This window comes from Dendrobates tinctorius, unplaced genomic scaffold, assembly GCF_039654945.1.
Source record: "Dendrobates tinctorius isolate UK_male_01 unplaced genomic scaffold, ASM3965494v1 ptg000115l, whole genome shotgun sequence".
NCBI lineage: Eukaryota > Metazoa > Chordata > Amphibia > Anura > Dendrobatidae > Dendrobates > Dendrobates tinctorius.
The window spans coordinates 3,201,873-3,226,802 of record NW_027361783.1 but is presented as its reverse complement, the minus strand read 5'-3'; the positions used below and the strand labels follow the sequence as shown (position 1 = coordinate 3,226,802).

Here is a 24,930-nt window from a genome sequence, read left to right as displayed (position 1 = left end):
CACCTATAACGCACCACTCCAGCGGGTTTTATCAAAGGTGAGAAGTGCCGCTCACTCTGCACCTAAAATTGGGTTAACACTGGCTGTAGGAGATCAAATTTGGCACAGCACAAGTATGGCAAGTCCCAAGCGCCCTGACCACCAGCTGAGCCTGCCTAAAAAGATGTTGCGAGGCTGCCAAGCCATCTGCATGGAGTGTAAGCTTGTCAGACATCTTAGGCAGTAGTAGTCAGGGCAGCCATATGCACAGTGACATAACTAGCCAGGACTACCTTCATCTTTTCCTTTATAATGGGAAGGGAGAACACAAGAAGCTACGTAGTAGAAGCGGATTTAGAAGATTAAAAACATGTTAAAAAGTGGCTGCGCTGCCGAAGGAGGAAAAAAAATCTCGTGCTGCGGTGTTTGCAAAGATTCATTATTGCACTATGCATTTCGACACCTTTCTCGATTGATAAAACGCAACAAGTGACATGTACATGTACAGGAACACATATATAGGGATTAAGATTCTAATTTGAAAAAAAAAAAGTGGTCGACGAAACAGTTTCTTCACCCTCCTTATTTTTCCCCCTTCATTTCGAAACTTACGTGGGTGTTACCCTGGCTTTGGTTCAGCACTGAAACGCGTAGTGCAATAAAGAACGTTTGCAAATACTGCATCAAGAGATTTTTTTTGTGCCTTTCTCCAGCATCGCAACCACTTTATGAACACATTTCTAAACTTGTTCTTGGCATAAATAGTTTCACGTTTTGGGTTGATGTACAGAACTGGGTAAAACCTTAGCTCTGTGCATCAGGGAAATGTACAGGTTTAAAAAGTGCTGCTGATCGGCTTTCTAAAGATTGTGTTTGTCAAGAGGCCGAAGACTTTGTGTAGATCAGTGCTTCTCAAGCTCCAGTCCTAGGGGCCCCACAGGTCATGTTTTCAGGATTTCCATAGTATTGCACAGGTGAGAGAATTCCTGAGGCCTTGATGATACCTCCATCACCTGTGCAATACTAAGGAAATCCTGAGAACATGATCTCTGGTGGGCCGTGAGGACTGGAGTTTGGGTAGATGATGGAGCCTAGAACTGGAAAAGTTGAGGACCAGAGGAGAATATGCACTTCTTCTGAATAATACTTCCTACTACTCCGTGTTTATATGGGAACCCTGAGGCCAAAATAGGGTCTTTTGGGAAAAGCTGGTGTATTTTAGATATACCGTAGGTGTGTTTTTTTTATTTGTTCTTAAATCCATACATTAAACTATGCTGTCTAATACAAAGGCATCCTGTAAAAAACACTGATGCAAATGTATTTTCAGTTTATAATATAATTAATATTGTAGGTATCAACTGTAAATTTTGATTATTATTTTTTTTTTTTATCTATTGGCTTACGCGGTCCTATGAAGTTTTTGGTTTTTTTTACATGAAAAATATATACATCCAAAAACCTGATTTTTGTAGTATTCTGCTGTGCTAGGGCTGAACAATCAAGCTTACAACCTAAAGTGCATAGGGGAAGTGTCTTTGCCCGCCGAGTGCCCCCAATCCGCCCCAGGCATATTTTATAGCTGCACCACGACTTGTCCTGATGTACCACCGGTTTCGGAAGTAAAATCATCTTGACAGGTTCCCTTTGAGATGAAACTAATAAGGTTACATAACAATTAAAAACACTGCTGCAATCCGGAACAAACTAGGTTACATAAGAGTTTAATATGGACTTTAAAATATGTAGACGACCCTAATGAGGCAGAGTTTAGCATTTTGTGCTTCTGAAATATAAGGAAATCAGAATTGTTCCACCTGGTCAGTAATGTAGTTGTAAATGAATGTTGCCTTGGCATTGCCACCCAGAACGACTTTGACTTGGCACCGTTATACCTTACATTGGGGAGGGCTGATCTTTTCATAATAAAATCAAACAAAGGTTGTGTGTATACTTTTTAAGCACGTGTCCGCTTATTCCGCACGTCCCCAGGGAGTTGTATTTAGGCTCATTCCTAGAAGCATACATACCTTCAGAATCATTTCCAGCTGGTCATCTTTGTGCTGACTCTGCAATTATTTGTGCAATTTTCCTCTGCTGATTGAGAGGGCTGTAATGTCAGAGGCCACTCCAAGAGTGGAGACTTAACACAGAACTTGGAATCGGGCCAGAATCTGGAGTCGGGGTTAGATCCCAAGGTTAAGTGATAACAATGAGTATGTTGTTATATAATGTGATCACTGTGACTCTCCCAGTAGCTGTTTAGGTGAGTATACAAGGGTTAATTGGGTATAAAAAGAAGTGCAAAAAAAACCTCACAGCCTGTAATTAAAGTTTTGTATGTATTTGCATGTAATGGGTCCGTATTGGTCGCCTCTCACACAAATGATAGAAATTCAAGGATGGGTCTATAATAATGAAAAAAATGTAAAGCAAGTGATCTGGAAATGTAAACACTGTCTAAAGAGAATGATCGGTTCTCTTAAAGCTAAATATGCTTCTAATACCAATTGACTAGTGTTGTATTTTCTATGTGTATATAAGAGGTATGTTTTTGTTCTTTTATAGGATGACAGTGATGGTATCCCGTGGTCAGAAGAAAGGGTGGTGCGTAAGGTGCTATATCTGTCTCTCAAAGAGTTCAAGACTGCACAGAAAAGGCAAAGTGATGACTGTATTAATGGGAGCTTCAAAACTCCAAAAGGTGAGTCGAAAATGGTATCTCCACATTTTCCTTATGCCCCAGTTGATCGTGAAAAAAACTATACTGTTTCACCTCTTCCAAGCTATTGTAAAGAGAACCTGACAGCTGATACATGCTTCCTAATCCACGGGCAGCATGCATCAGTCGCCAGCTATACGGCTACACGTCTCGGGCAAGTATGTTTTGACTCTGAAATGCTGCAGTGTTTCTGAGGAAGACATACTTTAGTTGTGCTGGTCGGTCCTTGGTGGCTTCTTCCAGTCCACTTCCCTCAAGTGACAGGTCTCTCTCTGCGTGCATGTATTTGGAGAGACCGGTCAATCACTGGCAGCAGGCGGGGCCAAGCCGCCATGGACCCACCTGTCCATCTAGCATCCCATGGTTTCAGATGGCTTTTAAAATGTGTTTCTGTGAAACGCCGCAGGGTTTGACTCAAACATACATGGCTGACAACATACAGCCAGTGCCTGATACATGCTGCTCATGGCTTGCGTTGCATGCATCAGCTGTCAGGTTCCCTTTACGTTTCTCTCCCAACGTAACTATTTTGTCACACTTGTATATTACTGCAACTTGAATGGAGAGAGCCACAAAAATGTGTGGTTACTTCTCCAGACTATGGATCAGGTATCCTGTTTTCCCAAAAGGTGATGGTCACAAGAGTTTGCAATCTGACCTTTTGAATTTTAAGGCATGATATGAGACCAATATAATTTTACATAGTCATCTAAAAGGAATTAAGAGTGGTGCCCCTCCTCTGGACACCTCTGTGAGCTGGAACAGAGCGCTGCTCTATAAGAGGATTGTCGCTGGTCTGTCACCTGACTTACTGCATGTGATCCGGCAGCTGCTAGAAATGCAGCTTCCCCTTGCAATAATGAGAGATTATTACCAATACAATTTATTGGATGAGGAAACCTATATGGTGGTAGCAATTACATATTTTCTTGGTTACAAAGGATATAGGGTATTAATAATGCTGGCATAGATTGGATCAAGAAGCGGCAGCAAAGTTGGCAATCAAGACTGGGATGGTGGCTATTGGAAGATCAGATCTATTGCTGAACTATATATAATGTGATGGTCAAAAATAATAACTGAATTGTACTTTAACCCCTTCCCAACACAAGCTGTGATCCACAGTCACCATCTTGCTCCAGCTTCCCTTGATGCGATTACGTGGAGCTGACAGGTTGATATGGCAGGTAGCTGGGGGTCTGCTAAGAGTCCGCATTGCTGCCATCTTGGTCCTCCTGCGAAGCACCCTCTGTGGGTGGACTTTACAGTATAACTTTTTTTTCCACTATACACTGCAATGCACGAAGTTTGCAGACTTCAAAGCGGACTATAAAATGGAATAATGAAAGAAAAAAATGTTAAACTTTTTTATTTTCCTCCTCTTTCCCCTTTAAAAATAACGTCATAAAAAATATATTCTATCATTAATTAACTTCATTGGTAAGCTATATGATGATGATGATGAAATAATCAAAATGCTAGAATTGGGGATTTTTTGGTAGCTGCAACAAAAAAGTGATTAGCAATGAAAACCTCATTTTTGCCCCAGGATGGTATCACTAAAAATATGAGCTCACCAAGCAATCTAAACAATTTAGATTGTGAACCCCAATGAGGACAGTGTTGATAAAATCTGTAAAGCGCTGTGTAAATAAATTGTGGAGTCCTGTTTTTTTTTTTTTTTTTTACTGCACTTTTTTTTCCTGTACATTGAATGGTTCTTTTCAAAACTACAACTCATCTCTTAAAAAAAACCCAAAAAACAAAACAAGCCCTCCTATGGCTATGTGGATGAAAATCTAAAAAAAAAGTTTTGCCTTCTAGAAGAAAAGAAAAAGCAGGATCGCCATATCGGAAAAGGGGGTTAATAGGTTTTCATTCATGAGATCAATGCAGGAATCAGAGCCTGGCTATATATGATTGCACATGTAGTGTGTGGGGCATGCTGGGATCCATTGGAATGGATAGACTAGTCCATTGCTGCCCCCAGTCGGCTTCTCAGGCACTGCTCTAGGTCATTAACATGTTTTGCCCAGTTGTGTACACCGGACTAGCGTCGTCACTGGCTGTGGTTTCCCACTGGCGTTTCAGAGAAAACCAACCCAGGTCTGATTCATGCAGTTTACAGATTTGGCAGCAGGAGTCCAGTAACAGGTTCCCTTTAATACATAATGATAACGGGCATATTGTCTCATATTGTATGAAGTTTAGTCTCCTGATCCAGTAAAACTGGCCACACATGTTACAATATTCATGTAGAGAACATACTACTTTCTTCGTTCATGGTATCCGTACATATCCAATGGTTCTGAGTGAGGGGAGAAGTCTTTGCTTATTCTTCCATCCCATTGGAAATGTCTGCTGTGAACCTGCAGTTGGAACTGCCGCAGATCAACGTGTGGATTGGATCCACTTTTGTGTGTAGCATAACAGGACTATCCAATCCCTCCAAGAAGGGAAACAAGGGCCTATATAACCATGCTTCCTTATATAAAAACATCCTCATTTGTTACATTTAATAATGCGTTGTTACAAAAAATGACTGCTGCTCCAATAACGGACTGTCAGTTCTTGAAATTGTTTTTGCTTGGATTTTGGTGAGTGCGCATACCCTAAGGATAATTTTTATCCTCCCTGTGTAAAAGATGGTGTAAGTAGTGAGTAGGAATCAACCTGCTCTTCGAGGTAGCGTCTTGATCCTTGTTTCTTAGTAAGGTATTGTTTGTGTGTACAGATTGTGTAAGTTCCATGTATGAAGCGACCTGCTCTTCGAGGTAGCGCCTCACTCCTCGCTTCGTAGAAGGTATGTCCCAGGTTTTCCGCTGTAGAGCAGAGGGTGTACACTTCATGACAGGTTCTCTTACACAATAGGTGTGACGCTGTATGTAGTGACAGGTACATGGCAGGTCCTCTCACACAAAACGTCAACCTTATGTCATTACAACCCAGAGCCTTGACATGACCTTACTACTAGGAGTGAGGTATTTGGGGGTTGTGGTCCATGTTCACATAAACGTCTGTGGTTGATCTGAATGTGTGAAGACTGTGTGATGTGCAGGCGACTGCGTTGTCGTCTAGTGCGATTTGTTGATTTGGCCTTTTGTGACTTGGCATACTTACTTGGCACTAACTAGTTTAATATTTTTCAGTGCTTGTTTATGGCATTCTAACAAGGCATACCAAAAAAACGCACAGCCAAAAATTACAATTGCACACCAGCTTGCTGTAATTGTTGTCACATCTGTGCACATGGCCAAATCCTGCCATTCCCGTTCAGATCGATCGAATTCCCTTTCGCTATAGTTTTGGATCAGATTAGACTTCCGTTATCGTATTCTATTAAGTTATCTGCGTCAGAGGGTGCATTAACTCTTGAACATAGTCAATGCCGCTCTATTTTTGCCAAAGTGATGGGCTTCTCAACAAGCACTGTTGGCGTGCGACCTATGTTTGTAAGGTAAACTGATAATGCTCCCCCTACAATATGGCTTCAGCAATGTGATCTCTAGTTACAAAAATATTCTGCAAGTTTAATACCTCATCAAAGTTTGGTATCTGAAGCTGAACTTCTGTCTCACGCAGCTCACTGTAGACCTGTCGTTGACCTGAATTACCCTTGGAGGCAGTCAGCAGGGAGATGAGTGCTTGGGGCCCAGTTATTTGTCCTCCTTCACCTCAGTATAAATACCCGAGCCACCAAGTCATAAATCAATGCAGGGCTTCTGCCAACACCTATTACCATTTAAGCACTCTGGAATGTATGCATTATTTCAGGGGCTCGGCCAGTATTTACATACAAAGATTTATGGAGCTCTTGTCAGCAAATAGCATCACAAAGTGGAGCCACAAAGCATCCCCTTGGTTACTATAACAAAGTGCAGACTCACTTGTCTGGGTCCCAAGCTTGCTTCAGCCAACATTATAAAGGGGACGGTGTCTGGTAAAAAGCAGCAGAACCAGAATATGCGGTTCATCTATTGATTTCTACGTAGCTCGTCCCCACGTGCCATCTCGTCATATTGACAACGCTTCCCTCAAGTCAAAATATCACTAGTATATGCCTGCAAATTGATTGCCTTATAAAGTCGGGAGAAAACTGCTTAACAAAGCACTCCTCCCATCAAAGTTTTTATCTTCGTATATGGCAGTCATCATATTATATAGCACTGTTGTGCACTTACAATTGCTCATTTTGCCTTTCTACAGCTAATTCTTCTCTTTTTCTAGTAAGTATGACATCACTTGATTAAAAACTGACTAGCTGAATCCTTCTATGCTGCTCTGTATAGAACAGGAAGTCTCTTTTCCCAGCATGAGTCTTCATTAGAACTACAAGTCAACCTCTGGGGACTACATCGACTATTGAGCTTTATTATAGTTTTGCACCATTTGGCTTTTATAGGCTTTGTTTTAACGTCACATTCAACTGTCATATGCATTATGGTCATAAATCACCTGAGCAGGCGCTCAGAAAAAAACATGAATCACAAACTCCCCTCCAGACCATCATAGTAACATAGTTAGCAAGGCCGAAAAAAAAAGACATTTGTCCATCCAGTTCAGCATATATTTTGTCAGAATAATTTCCCAGATCTGTGTCCTTTTGAAGAACCTAATCACTGTAAGATAAAATATTGTTACGCTCCAGGAAGACATCCAGGCCTTTCTTGAACCTCTCGACTGAGTTCGCCATCACCACCTCCTCAGGCAGGGAATTCCAGATTCTCACTGCCCTAACTGTAAAAAATCCTCTTCTATGTTGGTGGAAAAACCTTCTCTCCTCCAGACGCAAAGAATGCCCCCATGTGAACGTCAAATTCCTTGGTATAAACAGATCCTCGGAGAGATATTTGTATTGTCCCCTTATATACTTATGCATGGTTATTGGATCTCCCCTGTTTTTTTCTAGACTAAAATAATCCTAATTTTGCTAATCTCCCTGGGTATTGTAGCTCCCCCATCCCCTTTATTTTGCTGCCCTCCTTTGTACTCGCTCTAGTTCCATTATATCCTTCCTGAGCACCGGTGCCCAAAACTGTACACAGTACTCCATGTGCGGTCTAGCCAGGGATTTGTACAGAGGCAGTATAATGCTCTCATCATGTGTATCCAGACCTCTTTTAATGCACCCCATGGTCCTGTTTGCCTTGGCAGCCGCTGCCTGGCACTGGCTTCTCCAGGTAAGTTTATCATTAACTAGGATCCCCAAGTCCTTCTCCATGTCAGATTTACCCAGTGGTTTACTGTTAAGTGTGTAATGGTGATATTGATTCCTTCTTCCCATGTGTATAACCTTACATTTATCATTGATAAACCACATCTGCCACCTTTCGGTCCAAGCCTCCAACTTATCCAAATCCATCTGTAGCAGAATAATATCTTTTCCTGTATTGACTGCTTTACATAGATTTGTATCATCTGCAAATATCGATATTTTACTGTGTAAACCTTCTACCAGATGGTTAATAAATGTGTCGAAGAGAATAGGTCCCAACACCGACCCCTATGGTAACCCACTGGTCACAGCGACCCAGTTAGAGAATATACCATTTATAACCACCCTCTGCTTTCTATCACTAAACCAGTTACCCATTTACACACATTTTCCACCAGACCCAGAATTCTCATTTTGTGTACCAACCTCTTGTGTGGCACGGTATAAAACGCTTTGGAAAAATCAAGATATACCACGTCCAATGACTCATCTTGGTCCAGTCTATAACTTACCTCTTCATAAAAGCTGATTAGATAGGTTTGACAGGAGTGATTCCTCATAAACCCATGCTGATATGGAGTTAAACAGTTATTCTCTTTGAGATAATCCAGAATAACATCCCTCAGAAACCTTTCACATATTTTACCAACAATAGAGGTTAGACTTACTGGCCTATAATTTTCAGGTTCACTTTTAGAGCCCTTTTTGAATACTGGCACCACATTTGCTATGTGAAAGTCCTGTGGAACAGACCCCGTTGCTATAGAGTCCCTAAATATAAGAAATAATGGTTTGTCTATTACATTACTTAGTTCTCTTAGTACTCGTGGGTGTATGCCATGTGGACCCGGAGATTTATCTATTTTAATCTTATTTAGCCGGTTTTGCACCTCTTATTGGTATAGATTGGTGACCCTTAATATAGGGTTTTCTTTGTCTCTCGGCATTTCACCTAGCATTTTATTCTCCACCGTGAATACCGTGGAGAAGGTGTTTAATATATTAGTTTTTTCCTCATCATCTCAAACCATTCTTTCCTCACAATTTTTTAAGGGGCCTACACTTTCACTTGTGATTCATAGCGAGTTCATATTGAGTTGACTGAGAAATTCTCAGTTAAAAGGGGTGGTATGATACCTAAAATGTCCTTTATGAATATTTATTTTTACCATAGGCACTTTTATAATTGGCTTTATTTATAAAATCTCCTACACTTCTCGCTATACTGCTAATCCCTAAATGTTTTTTTTTTTTTTTTTACTTCACTTCCTGTGATGTTTCATTTGATTGGAATCCCAGACGATGTGTTATCACAAGGATGGGGCTAGACTCATGGCTCACAACGTCCATAGTCCCTCCTGGAACAGGTCGTCGTCAGGGAGCGGCGCTGTAGTCACTTATTACAGTTTCTTTCATTCCCGCCTTCTGTAGATGTCTTGAATCCATGACATTGATAGAGGCTTCCAGTCAAGTGACCGAGGCGACAGCACTCGGCTTCTGCCAGTCGGCTGCAGGTTGTAACTGTGAAACAAGATGTCATCAGGGGGTGGTGATAAAAGCAGTGTGATTGACAGCTGTGCCGCTCCCTAATGGTAATTCGTTTCAGGGTGGTGATAGAAGCAGGGCTGCATCTGAAAACCTTCATACACTTTTTTCTTTTTTTAAATGGGTGTTCCCATCTCCAAGATTGTAGTAGTAGCAGTAGCTATTAGCAAATCCCTCCAATAGTAGTAGTTAATATTAGCAAATCCTTCCAATAGTAGTTCTGTCTCCAACATCTAATTCATAATCCTCCATTATCTGTTTTCAGTGTTTTTGTCTCCCTCTGGTGACCAGAGTCATAGCCGCAGTGTTATTGTGTTTTACTTTCACTTTGTACTTTTTCCTCCATTGTAGTGCATTCTGGTAAGATTTTGCAGTGCATTCTGGTAAGGTTGCAGTGCATCCTGGTAGCCTTTGCAAAGGATTATGGTTAGTTCAGCCTCTATTTTCCTCCAGTTCTCCATTTTCCTTCTGCCTGCATTCAGGAAGCATCTCATTTCTCTTCTCCCCTTGTGATAGCATCGCTGGTATGTATTTATGCTTTCTGCATCTATTTCCTGTCTCATATTAACCTGGTTTATTAGTCCTTCCCATGGTTAGCTATTAGTGCAGATGTTGATTTATAATGTACTATGTATAATATGTATTTCTGATGTACCCTGTATTGACTGAGTGTAAATATATGTTTTGCTTGCAGTTTCACCGTGCTCCAATATACCATCACATTCAATAAAGCACAGATTCAACTACAGTCTTCTTATTGGACCCCGGTATAGCGGTTTAGCTGCCTGTATAGCTACATGAAATCTGCTTCATTTAGTGACGACAGAACAGTAGTAGTTAATATTAGCAAATCCCTCCAATTAGAAATGTATAGTTTTTCTGATTCGTGATGTCTTTCTTCATATGCAGGCATTTCAGGACCTTAGGTATCCATGGTTACGACCAGTAGCAACTAGCTTACTCACTATATCGGTGGTCGTAACCATGGATATGCAAGGTCCTGTAATGTCTGCACATAATAATCTTTATATAGCGCCAACATATTCCACAGCGCTTTACAGTGTAAAGGGCCTGTCACACTAAGCGATATCGCTAACAATATCGCTATAACGTCACTGGTTTTTCTGACGTTATAGCGATATTGCTAGTGATATCGCAATGTCTGATACTTATCTCCGACCGCTCCCCCGCTGGTTATCGTAGATCGCGCGAGAACGTCCAGGACCGTTTCTCATCGTCAGCTTCCTGCTGGGCTTCCTGCTGTGACGACGAGCGACGCGTGGACGCGGGCGGGAGGACGTCAGGATCGCCTCGTCTGACATGTAAGTAGCGACCCCTGACCCCTGCGATGTCGCTGGTGAGATCTGCCTGTGTGGCAGCTCACTAGCGACCACTTTGCGATGTACCAGCGATCCTGACCGCGTCATATCGCTGGTCGGGATCGCTGGTACATCGCTAAGTGTGACAGTACCTTTACAGCTCATACACAACAGTCATAAGTAACAACGTTAAAGATAATACACCAATTAAAGCAAGATCAGACGACCCTGCTCATGAGAGCATACAATCTACAATGAGGTGGAGGAGACACAAATTACAAGGGCGTATTTTCAATGCTAGCCCAGCCATCTTGAGGAAAGAGACGTCGCGAATCAGAAAAACTACCCTACATTTCTAAGTGGAGGAATTTGCTAATATTATTATTAATTTCCTCTCGCACTTCAAAGTCATACTGATAGGGAATTTAGACTGTGAGCCCCAATGAGGACAGCGATGATGTATGTAAAGTGCTGTGGAATATGATGGCGCTATACAAGCAAAGCATAATAAATATATAATAAATATTATTACACCTGTTATAGGATAGTATCTTGGAGATGGGAATACCCCTTTTAAGTGGTGATAATGGTCATGGTCCAGAAATTGCACTAATTTGATCCACATTGGTAAGAATGTTTCTCCTTGCTTGAGTGCCTGGGGCTCCTGCACCTGGGGCACAGTGTTGGAATGCGCCCCTAGGTCAAGCTTGTTTATGCTGGTGGGGGGAGGCAGATTGAAGTCATTCTCTTAAGGCCCTTTCACATTTAGCGATGCACCAGCAATCCCGACCACGATATGACCTGGTCAGGATCGCTGGTGGATCGCTAAATGATCGCTAGTGAGCTGCCAAACAGGCAGACCTCACAGCGATACAGCGGACGATACTCACCTTTCAGACGCGGCAATCCTGACGTCCTCCCGTCTGCCTCCACACGTCGCTCGTCGGCGCCAGCAGGAAGCCCAGCAGGAAGCGTCCGACGAGAAATGGAGCTGCGCGATCAGCGATGGACAGCGGGGGAGCCATTCGGAGGTAAGTATCACACATAGCGATATCGCTAGCGATATGGCTATAACGTCACAAAATCGGTGATGTTATAGCGATATTGCTAGTGATATCGCTATGTGTAAAACCCCCTCAAGATAAGTGAACATTACACTATGGAACTGGCCCACAATCCACAATGAAATCCATAGGTATTGAATGCAGATTTTGTTGTAGGATTTAGTAGAAAAGAACCATGAAATCTATGGTGAAAATCCATTCATTATTGCAGATTTTAATAAACAGCAGTGGGTTTGATTAACATTGTACTGCATTTTGAGTCTCCGTGCAGATCCCACAACAAATAGTGTGTGAATCAATCTAAAAGGAGTTGTCATACCAGTCACATTTTTGTTGTAGCTGGTTTTAAACTATGGCTTGATTTAAAGGTAACGAACAATTTCAGCACGGTTCTAGCGTAGGCCACTCTCCAGGTGTCCGTACCGCTGGAGCAGTCTGGGCGCCTCTTTGGATGGTTCTCTGCTTATGTGCTCTTCTAGTCACTGAATGGGGCAGAAGCCATCTCCGAAGCGATTTGAGCTGGATCCATAGGGGCGCAAGAAGGGCGAGTATCCAATGTTTATCTTTACGTAATCTATAGCTTAAATGTTTTAATTTTTTCCTCTTAGACAACCCCTTTAATAAAACAGCTGGTTGTGCTAGCATCTTTGTGAATACACACTGGGTGATGATCAGTTTTCTATGCACTGTAGCTGAACACAATATGTAGACCCTTTCCTGTAGGTTCTTATTATTTCCTTTGTGTAAATTTAGTATTTTAATAAGTGATGTGGAGTGCGCCGCTCTGAAATGGCTAACCTTTGGTTAATGCTGTGATGTAGCGTCGTCTAATAAAATACCGCAGGTAATAAAGGACCTAACTACTCTTCTGTGAATACTAAATTCATTTTTTGTAAACCCAATGACAGCAGTTACAATTAGAAGCTCTGCCAAATGGCCCTTTCAATAATGTTCGTGTTGCGTTCACCGAGCTCTAATATTTGTGTTACATAAATATCATTAGAGGATTTTACAATGGGACTCGGCCATGACTAAAGCAATTATTAGCTCGGTTTCATAGGGTGATCAGATTACGGTGGCTCTGACAGCTACACGTAATGGGGTATATTCTGAGGGACAAGCTTCCCCCTGTCAATAAAACATGTTGTGTTTATTGGCACCATTTATACTGAATAACCTAAATTACGGTAGGTTGTCTAATAAAGATGTGAAGCTAAATATTGTGAGTTCACCATAGGGTTATGTATATAGAAGATAACCCCTGCTACTGTATACGATAAGGATACAATCGGGTCACCAGTCTGCACATTTAGAGGAGCTAAAGGTTCTATGGACGCTCGTTCCGAAATATTGGCCCATCTAATCAAGTCTGCAAATGCCAGATGAATGAGCAAAAACGCAAGATGATTTTTAAGATAGGTTCAATATCATTGTCGGCAACACATCATCTCAGTGGATAACGTGATATTCTTTTGGGTGCGGAACAACCTCCAAACACGAGACAACTAGCAGTTTGCTCTTGAGGAGTGGGCCAAAATACCTGTCAAGAGGTGCAGAAGTCTCAATGACAGTTACAGGAAAGGTTGTGTAACAAAATTTTAAGTTAAGGGTACCATCACTTCTGTCCAGGCCTATTTCATGAGTTTTATTTTTATAAAAATTCTGTGGAAGCATGGTTGAAAAGCAATGTCTGACTTTCATTTGTTCATTTTCATAGATTTTTTATTTATTATTACTTTTGTCAGATTCAAGTTATTTCTGTCACCATTGTGGGTTTTTCTCTCATTAAACGAGGGGTACCAACAATTTTGACCACGTGTGTATGTACAGATGGAATGGCCCTTTAATACAGGCCGATACAAACTGTAGGAGCAGAATAATCTATCTACAGGGAGAGACAGAGGCGTAGCTAGGGGTTCAGCTCTGGGGGGGGGGGCGAAACATCGGAGTGGGCCCCTAAGAGGAGGACATATCATTGGTGCCACCTGCGTGGCCGCACATGTGCGCAAGAGGTAAGGGGGCCCATTTTTACCTCCAAAAATGGTGCAATTTTGCATTTTTAGGGGCTCTTGGGCTGCAACATGATCATATATAGTTCTTGCACAGGGGCCCTTTCTGTCTGTCCACCTGTGGCCCCTAACCAGGTAATCATGACTGTGTGACAGCTGCATAGTAATCCATCACGCTGTCACGCTCATGTCAGGAGCAGTACCAGCCAGTCCGAGGATTGCGGTGTGATCCACGCATGAGTTATACGGCCGTCTGTCTGTGCCCTTGTTATACTAATACTGAAATATTAATCTATTATTAAAGTATTAACAAGGTCTCAAGTAAAAAAAAGCCCCCTACCTCCCTCCTGTCCCCCTCCCACACCACAACAGCCCATCCTCACATGCACCTCTCAGTGCTCTGTCCCCCTGACCCCACAATACACCCATCCTCTCACATTCACCCTCCGTGCCCTGTCCCCCCTCAGTCACAATACCCCCATCCTTTCACATTCACCCCCAGTGCTCTGTCCTCCCTGCCTCATAATACCCCATCCTCTCACATTCACCCTCAGTGCTCTGTCCCCCCTGCCTCACAATACCCCATCCTCTCACATTCTCTCCCTGTGCCCTATCCCCCTGCCTCACAATACCCCATCCTCACATTCTCTCCCTGTGCCCTATCCCCCCTGCCTCACAATACCCCATCCTCTCACATTCTCTCCCTGTGCCCTATCCCCCCTGCCTCACAATACCCCATCCTCTCACATTCTCTCCCTGTGCCCTATCCCCCCTGCCTCACAATACCCCATCCTCTCACATTCTCTCCCTGTGCCCTATCCCCCCTGCCTCACAATACCCCATCCTCTCACATTCTCTCCCTGTGCCCTATCCCCCCTGCCTCACAATACCCCATCCTCACATTCTCTCCCTGTGCCCTATCCCCCCTGCCTCACAATACCCCATCCTCTCACATTCTCTCCCTGTGCCCTATCCCCCCTGCCTCACAATACCCCATCCTCTCACATTCTCTCCCTGTGCCCTATCCCCCCTGCCTCACAATACCCCATCCTCTCACATTCTCTCCCTGTGCCCTATCCCCCCTGCCTCACAATACCCCATCCTCTCACATTCTCTCCCTGTGCCGTATCCCCTCGGCCTTACAATACCCCATCCTCTCACATGCTCTCCCTGTGCCCTATCCCCCCTGCCTCACAATACCCCATCCTCTCACATTCTCTCCCTGTGCCCTATCCCCCCTGCCTCATACTACCCCCATCCTCACATTCATTCCACAGTGACCATGACATGCCTAAGCTGAATGAATTTAATAAATTACATCCCCACTTGCCGTTGAAGCTTGCTGGCAGTGACTGAGGCAGGACCAGGAAGTGTCCAGTGTATGCATACAGAGGGCACTAGGACCCAGTGTGGCTGAGACAGCCAGAGCCTGCAGGGCAGAAACTGCAGCTGCTGCCAGGAAACAGCCCCTCCAGTGAGAGAGCAGCACCCTGCACTTCACAGACAGGGCTCTGCAACCTGCCACTGTGCAGTCTGCCAGGCAGGGAAGACTGCATTGAGCTGCTCTCTCCCTGACACCTCAGATACTGACCATGTCTCCCAGTGGGCCCGTGCGTGTGACTGGGCCCGGGGCAACGGCCCCCTCTGCTTTCCAGTAGCTACGCTACTGGGGAAAGGTCTGAGAGCAGAAGAGCACTTTGCTTATTCATTGGCTGATCGCAGCATGACGCAATCAAACAATCATCTGAGCTCTTGCTTGCCGATTAATCAACACGTGTGAAAAGGTAAAGGCCCCGTCTCACTAAGCGACTCACCAGCGATCCCGACACCGATATCAAGGTGTCAGGATCGCTGGTAAGTCGCTATGTGATCGCTGGTGAGCTGTCACACAGACAGCTTCACCAGCGATCAGCACAGCGATGCCGAGCGCCCGGCATCGCTGGCTATCGCTGTAGAAAATAGTATCAAAATAAAAAATATAGTTATTCTCACCTTCCGACGTCCCGTTCAGCCATCCCGCCTCTCTCCACGCTCCGGTCCCAGTGATCCTTTGCACGAATGACCACGAGATGTCACGGTCTCGCGGGATAACAAAGTCTCGCGGTCATTCATGCAAAGGATCACTGGGACCGGAGCGTGGAGAGAGGCAGGATGGCTGAACGGGACGTCGGAAGGTGAGAATAACAATATTTTTTATTTTTTTTAAATTTTTTTACACCTGATCGCTGGTCTCCCGCCTGTCACACACAGCGATGCGTGCTGGCCAGCGGGAGACCAGCGACCAAAGAAATGTCCAGAGATTTCTTGCAGCGATCAGCGATACCGGCAGGGGGGCCGCTCGCTGATCGCTGTCATACACAGCGATCTCGCTGGTGAGATCGCTGTTACGTCACAAAAGTTGTGACTCGGCAGCGATCTCGCTACCGAGATTGCTTAGTGAGACGGGGCCTTAAGTTTACGCTGACGATCAGATCTGCTGTGGATCTACTGCTGGTTGTGCAGCAGGTCAGCACCAGAATTGTCTTCATTGCCATTTGATGAGGCAAAGTCTTCCTTTGCGTGCAAGATAAGTGGAATGCTGCTTGTTTCCATGGAGGATTTTGTCGAGTGACTGTACCAAAAATCCAGCAGAAATTTCCGGTCAGATGTGAGCAGAGTTGCAGAAACCCTACTCACACTAAGGTAATGTGAATCGTAGATCAATTTGGTTGCTTTCAATGCACCGAAATCTGTGAGCATTTACAAGCCGTTCTGTGTATAACCCCTTAATGACCGCCGATACACCCTTTGTTAAGGGTACTTATTCCTCAGTGCCACTTTTTAACGGCGCTGAGAAGTAAGGTTATAGCGCTCCCCAGTGTCGGAAAATTTCCGGGGTCTCGGCGACCGCAAAAAAGAGAGTCCGATTTCCTATTTATTTCTCTCTCCTCTGATATGATTTAGCATAGACCCTATCACAGTGATCAAAATAAAACAAAGAATGGTAAAGCAAACCCCCATTTATCTCCCCCTTAGTTAGGTAAGAATAATAAAATAAAAGTATTTTTTTCCATTAGAGTTAGGGTTATGGCTAGGGTTAAGGTTTGGGTTAGGGTTACGGTTGGGATTACAGCTAGGGTTAGGGGTTGTGTTGGGGTTAGGGTGGTGGTGGGATTAGAGTCAGGGGTAGGGCTGTGTTAGGGTTGGAGTTAGAATTGGGAGGTTCCACTGTTTAGGTACATCAGGGGGTCTCCAAACGCGTCATGGCGCCTGCCATTGATTCAAGCCAGTTTTGCGTTCAAAAAGTCAAATGGTGCTCCCTCCATTCTGATCTCTGCCGTGCGCCCAAACAGTGGCTTTTCCCCACATATGGGGTATCAGCGTACTCAGGAGAAATTGCACAACAAGTTTTGTGGTCCATTTTCTCCTCATACCCTTGTGAAAATAAAAAAGTTTGGTTCCAATTTTAATTTTTTGTGAAAAAAGTAAAGTGTTCATTTTTTCCTTCCACATTGCTTTAGATCTCGTGAGGCACCTGAAGGGTTTATAAACTTCTTGAATATGGTTTTGTGCACCTTAAGGGGTGCAGTTTTTAGAATGAGGTCACTTTTAGATATTTTCTGCTATATTGACCATCCAAACTCAATTCAAATGTGAGGTGGTCCTCACGATATGACTCTCTGATTTAAGGGCACAAAATTTAAAAGTTTGAAAATTACTAAACTTTCAAAATTCTTTCAAAATTTCAGTTTTTTTCATAAATAAACACAAGTCATATCGAAGAAATGTTACCACTAGAATGAAGTACAATAAGTGACGATAAAACAATCTCAGAATCAGTGGAATCCGTTGAAGCGTTCCAGAGCTGTATCCTATAACGCTTCAGTGTATATTATTGTCCACATGCCTTAAATAAATATGTAAAAAATTGCAAGCATAAAAAAGTTGGCGGGTTACCCCTCTTTTGCAGCAAATCAAGCTGCATGTGAGGCAACAACTTTACTGCGTCGGGTCTCGCCCGTGAAAACCTGTCAGATTTATTGGCTTTGGTAAAACCTACCGTATGCTGGGTGTCCTACTCTAGGCATGATCTGCAGTGGTGAGAGGACCCGTCCAAGGATCACTTGGCGTTGCCCCATTCCCAGCTTTTATAGGTGTAAGAATTAGGTCATCTTGCCCTGTGTTTTGGAAGAGGTTGACATATTTCCAACCAGTACGAGGAGTCATCTCTAGAGTTAATGGTCATTTTTTTTTGTTAGCTTTGTTTTTTTTGTTTCTTAATTTGTTAAATTTGCAGGGTCAACTTTGAGGAGAGTCTCAGCTTTTCAGCAATATACATGTAATCCAAGGGAATGCTACCAGAGCACCCAGTATCGGAATAGGATTCCAAAAGCCCACCAGTAACCAACTGCAGGGCCCACTTTTCAGCTACATGCAAATGTGACTCATTCATAAATTTAGGTAACAATGAACTGGGTAGATTGATAAATGAATAAAACACCGGCTTTGTACATAGTGATTCACGTATATAGCGCCAAGTACTGCCCATATAAGAGGGTGGTGGCCCACTCTAGCATAGGGGCCCACAGGAGGATTCTCCTGTTAGCCAGTCCAAGCCTGAGAGCACCTATTACTGACACCGTTTGGATCTATAAAGCCAGAAATCTGATAAAACTGTAAAAAAGTAACTCTGCAGTCACTAATGTTCTTACTGGTGTATAAATGTCACAGTATTATGTGCACTAGTTGATTTTATTATTTATGTCCCTCCTGCAGGTCTTCTTCATGAACAGTCTAAAGGGCAGTCCTCTGAAAATGACAAGGATGACACATCTCAAGGTTCTTCACTCGCTAACAGTGTGACATCTTCAGATTCCGAAGATGGGCCTGTCAGGAAAAGGTGGGTTATGTTTGGATTATGACAAAAATGTTATTCTGGTGTAGAAAATTTATTAATTAAGGAAATGCAAAGATAACGTTTAAATAGAAAATCCTTTTAAATTCTCACCCACTTTATTTTAAAATCTTGTTTATTGTAGGCGTCGAGTAATCTGCAGCAATTCTGCAATGTGTGGACATGCCCTTGGGCCTCCTAATATTCAGTGCTCTCTGAATTTACAGCATGTCATGATTTCTGCAAACTTTTTACTGCTAAAGTACACAACGGTTGAATATTTTTTTTTCTGCCCATATTTTGCAGATTTACTGAAGTTACCTGGAAACAATTAGATTGAAATGTCATTTTTACGTATGAAATTTAGTCAATTGTGTAGTTGACTGTGGTCCTAGAATTCAGCAGTGCAATGTGTGAAAAGCATTGTTGACGGACTTTTCTTCGCTGTCTCCGTCTAAATGGTGTAATTGATGCCATGGTGGAAATCTACGTGCAGACGCTGGCACAGAAATTGCTTTTTCAGTTGGATCAAACCTAAATGGCTAGTGAAAAGCTAATATTCATTCCTTGCCTGAAGTCTGTCTGGGGACCCCTGGCTGCTCGGGAAACGTGCCATGCTTGCTCCTACATAGCCCTGTGCCAAAGCTAATAAGGGTTAAAGTTATAGAAAAAAATGCACGTTTCCACTCCAGAATATGCGGAAGATTCCTTCTGGAAATAAAATAACCTTGTTTCGTTATAATATTATGTATCAGCTGACGGTCTAAATGATGTAGCAGCAGCGTCTGACGGAAAAAAAGAATCCTTACTACCTGCCACTAATGTACTTCATGGCATGAAGTGGCCAACAGATGGAGGCCAAAAATCGTTTGCCTGACTGTGCTTTTTGTCTGATGCGGGTCAAAAGATTTTGTAGGTATTAGAAAAAGAAGCAAACAAAAGCAAAGCCCTTTTATGATCTAGTCAGGCAATTGAGCATTATTAAAAGCACATAGGCATGTAATGGTGAAAACCTTAAGGAAAAAGGCTCAGCGCCAGAAAGGAGGAAACCTGTTCCCCTCGGCTTTTTTGAGCGTCTGTTCATTTACCGTGATGTTTCATCATACATAATAAGACGGACCACATTGATCTGTCTGGTCTTGCCGAGGTGTCCATTGTTTCTGTATGCAGCTATGCATGTTTCTTTCTAATGTTGAGAGTCCTCAGTGGTTGATACCTTTTTAATGGCTAACTGAAAAGATGGTAACACATTGCAAGCTTTCAAGACTACTCAGGTCTCTCAATTCTAAATATTCTTCTATCTACTGGCTAACACGGTACGGAGATATATATCTTTCCTGTATCTTTCTAATGAGACATTCTGCAATGCAAATAAAATCTAAATTATAAAGTAATATTTGTTGTAAACTTGTCAATACCTGTATATTTTCTTAAAGTAGACACCCGGTACATTGTCAAAAGGCCATTGAGCACTTTATACATGCAGGCACCTACCTGCAGTTTTACATTATAGTGACATTACTTGTAAGAAAAATGCACTCGAATTGATACCGGTGGCTAAAACCCACGCCAAGTCGACACATACCACTTAGGCTTTTGCCTATGTTTTCTATGTCTTTATCAAATCATTAGAGCTGGAGGGACCATATTTTCCAATTTTTAAGAATTTTTTTTCTTTTATAGGGGTCTATTCAGTTCTTCATTGTGTTTTGAATGGACAATACATTAAAGGCCTCATATAATTTTAAAAAGTACATCCCTATTGTGTAACATTGTTAACGTTTCAGATGATCTGCATAAACTAAAGCAAAATGAAAAGAAATAAATACTCTAATTTTTCATGAAAGGGGTTGTTCACTGCTAGAACAACCCCTTTCTCAAACTGAATGAATGTTTTCCCCTGTTAAAATAAAACTATGTGCTGGCACTTGCATTCCCAGGCTCACATGAGGTTATGTCAAGTGAGCCGGGTACCCAATCAGCACTGGCATCACTTGTACCATGGTGTAATGTATGTATACCCTCATTTGTGTTCTCTCCTGCCCAGGAGATGTGGTATATTCGACCATGCTCCTTGGCGGTCAGACATGGCCATTACATTACACAGCAGGGTGCACAATAATAAGATTTTCTCAGCACAGGAACAGTTTTTTTTTGTTTTTTTTTATATTAGCACATTCAATTGTGGAAATGTACAGTGCTGTGCAAATTAATTGGGACAAAGCATTTTTTTTTAAGTAAAATCGTAAGTTGGTTACCAGTCAGTGATTCAAACCAGTTTTAACTGCTTTGAACAGGTGTAAGCGCCTGTTCAAAGCAGTTGAAACTGGTTTGAATCACTGACTGGTAACCAACTTACGATTTTACTTAAAAAAATGCTTTGTCCCAATTAATTTGCACAGCACTGTATTATTCAAAGATCTTTTGATTAAAATGTTGATTAAAATTAACTTTGTTAGTGGGAAAACCCTTTTAAGTAAATAACATGATGTGAGTGGTCCTGTGCAGCTCTCACTACCTGTTGATTACTTATACCTCTGAAGCCTGGGACAGTGACGGCGGCACTGATTGTCAATCACAGACCAGCCCCTTGGCTTCACTCTGGCTGAAGGGGGGTCATTTGAATGAGCTGACTCTCAGCCTGGATTGCAGTGGCGGACTCTCAGCCTGGATTGCAGTGGCGGACTCTCAGCCTGGATTGCAGTGGCGGACTCTCAGCCTGGATTGCAGTGGCGGACTCTCAGCCTGGATTGCAGTGGCGGACTCTCAGCCTGGATTGCAGTGGCGGACTCTCAGCCTGGATTGCAGTGGCGGACTCTCAGCCTGGATTGCAGTGGCGGACTCTCAGCCTGGATTGCAGTGGCGGACTCTCAGCCTGGATTGCAGTGGCGGACTCTCAGCCTGGATTGCAGTGGCGGACTCTCAGCCTGGATTGCAGTGGCGGACTCTCAGCCTGGATTGCAGTGGCGGACTCTCAGCCTGGATTGCAGTGGCGGACTCTCAGCCTGGATTGCAGTGGCGGACTCTCAGCCTGGATTGCAGTGGCGGACTCTCAGCCTGGATTGCAGTGGCGGACTCTCAGCCTGGATTGCAGTGGCGGACTCTCAGCCTGGATTGCAGTGGCGGACTCTCAGCCTGGATTGCAGTGGCGGACTCTCAGCCTGGATTGCAGTGGCGGACACAATCTATGGCTCATTTTGGAGTTGAGATTCTCAACTCCACAACAAGACCAGAATCACTGCTCTAGTTTTGACTCAATCCAAGGTATCATGAGGTAAATTGAGAGCCAGGAGTGACTCTGCAGAAACTCTCAATTTAACCACTGATGTTTGTGGCTAGGTGTCCACTATAGCCGTGCTACTGGTCTCATTTTGAAGATGAGAATCTCCACTTCACATTAACTCTGCTCTGGAGCCGCCATCAAGGATGATATATGGTCATTAGTAATCGGACCATATCTTGTATATCCTTGGCTACTGAGCTGACACCTTGCAAGGACATATGAGATATGTCCTTGGCAGTGTGAAGGGGTTACATGCCCAACACTTTTGTTCTCCCTGGAGAATAGTTCCCTCTCCCTATTGAAAATACTTGAATGCTTGGCCAAGCTGATTTTGCATGTGTATAGGTGTGGTCAGTATAGGCAGCTGGTGGTTAAGCGTCTGTTTGGCATCCACTGGACAATCGTAGTTGTGCTTTGTGTATGTGTAAAGCCAACTGTTTGGTGACCACATCTCTCATGGTTGCAATCATTCACAGCCTACTGCTTTTCCCGCAAAATATAGGCGGCAGTAAGTTTACTATGAGTAAGGCAACTCCCAGGAGAATATACTATATACAATGTGAAGTCTTTCGCTTGTATGTGTTTGTCATGTGATCTCATAGGCTTCTCTCACGTCTTTTCCTGATGGCTCTTTGTTCTGCAGCAACCAGTTACCTAGAAAACGAGTCTGTTTCTTGTAAATGTCCATCGTAAGCACGTTGTCATCAGGACAGCCTTCAGGGCCTGTTCAGTGTTAGGTCACAACTGCTGAAGTCAAAGGAGGTTGCTGGCGATCTGTCAGTTACTAAAAATCCATAAAAGTCTCCAGACTTCAGTAACTAGCGCTTTAAATATTATTTTATAGTGACAGATGCACCTTCAAATAGAACTATTTTCTAAGAATACCGTGCCAGAGGCTCCAGAGGCGATGATGGAGTAAGACCCAACTTTGATAAATCAATTTATCAAGATATTTGATAAATTGTGTAAACTTTCCACGTGCTATATAGTTGTCAACTTACAATACTTTTATCAGTATATTTAACTGAATGGTCACTAGGTTCAGATCTTCAGCCCATCTGATGTGGATTGTCAGAGTGGGAATTGCCAAACATGACATATTTACTTATGAAAGAAAAGTGAATCTTTAATTGGTTTCTAGTGTAATGTATAAATGAAGAGAAACCCTGTTACTTATATGTAAGCAGTCTGAAGATGGTTTGTGACCAGATTACAGACTGCTGTAAATATTCTTGTATTTATTGTACTCAATTATTTAACGCCATTAATTTTCACAATGCTTCACAAACATCATCATTGTCCCAAATGGAGCTCACAATTCGTGATGGGCAAATGCGTCGATGTTCGAGTCCGGCCGAACATCTACAAAAAAATTTGGTTTGGGAACCAGAATAGTACCCGAAACCAAACCTTGACCCCATTCAGGGGGGCCCAAACATCCATTGTTTATGACACTGTCATCTGCATAACAGCTCGGCAAACACAGGCTTTGATTGATGGTAAGAATATTACCGCCGGTCAGAGAGCTGTGGTTCCCGAGCGGTCAGATGACAGCGTTAGCCAGCAGCTGTGACCGGCGGTAAAAAGTTTAGCGCCAGTCACAGGCGTTGGCTGATGAGTACTACTCCCATCAGCCTACAGCTGCTGTAGCTGAAAACTGCAAGAGCAGGCGGTGCTGATTGGAGTATTCATTCATGGCTTCTATTTTTTATAACAAGCGCAGGCGAAACTGATATCTGCAGGCTGCAACTCTCAACTGTCAGCTTTATCATGGATGGTTATCAAAAACAGAGGGGCCCCCATGCCGTGTTTTTAAATTATTTAAATAAATTAAAAAAACAAAACATTGTGTTGGGTCCCTCCCCCATTTTTTGACAACCAGCCAAGCTAAAGCAGACAGCTAGGGTCTGGTATTCTCAGGCTGGTAAGAGGCCATGGATATTTGCCCCCCCCTCAGCCTAAAAATAGTAGCTCACCGCTCCCCCAGAAAATGAGCATTTATTAGCTGTGCTATTTCTGGCGCTTTGCTTGGCTCTCCCCACTTGCCCTGGGGCAGTGGCAATTGGGTTAACATTTGTGGGGTTGATGTCCACTGTTTTATGGCCGCTGACATAAAGCTACAGGTTAGTAATGGAGACAAAGACTCAGGAAGTGCTCTGTCATGCCCTGAGCATTTAACACTTCACATGCTTATGTATGAAAACACTAATTACTTTGGAATTCAGCAACAGATAGAAGATATAAAAATGTTGATGGATTTATATAACGAAGGCCTTCATGCACATATGAGTGGTTTGGGGAGTTGATCTTCCTGATAGATTCCCTTTAAATTTGTGCATTGTATTTTTTTTCGTAGACACACCCTTCAAGTTTTATTCTGTTGTATGTCATTATTTACATTTAAAGAGAATGTGTTACTACGTTTTTGCAGCCTATCTGAGCGCAATATAATACAGAGGCCACGATTCCAGCTGTCACTTACTGGGCTACTGGCAGTAACTTTATTAAATCAATGTTTTATCAGCAAGAGATGATCACTAGAAGACTAGTAACCTTGCTGTAATATAGTCCTCCATATTCATGAGCTCTGTATAAGCTTGTCCTAGCACTGATTGGCAGCTCTCTGCCTATGCACAGTGTACAGCATTCAGAGAACTGAAAGATCCACAGCAGACAAAACAGTGATTTTGTCAAAACTGCAGCAAACGGCCCAATAAGTGACACATGACTGGAATTCGGGTCTCTCCCCCTACATCACGCAGCTTTCAGAAGGGTGTAGCAAAAACCTTGTGACAGATTCCATTTGTATTATCATGCCTTCTGTGGCATCAAATGAAATTTGTTGGTAGGCTTGTCTTTCAGGTCTGCATATACTTTTGTATATAGTGAAAGTTCAGATCCCCTAATAGATTGATGACAAT

The 24,930-nt window shown here is 43.0% G+C and overlaps 1 protein-coding gene across 1 annotated transcript in view; it reads left to right on the top strand.

Annotated features, from left to right (window-relative positions):
• JARID2 (jumonji and AT-rich interaction domain containing 2) overlaps positions 1 to 24,930 on the top strand; it is a 192,560-nt gene that overhangs the window by 72,119 nt on the left and 95,511 nt on the right. The window contains exons 2-3 of the mRNA XM_073589950.1: positions 2,548 to 2,683; positions 18,609 to 18,732. Of these exons, the coding sequence (XP_073446051.1) occupies positions 2,548 to 2,683; positions 18,609 to 18,732 (260 nt within the window). The remainder of the gene's footprint in view (positions 1 to 2,547; positions 2,684 to 18,608; positions 18,733 to 24,930) is intronic.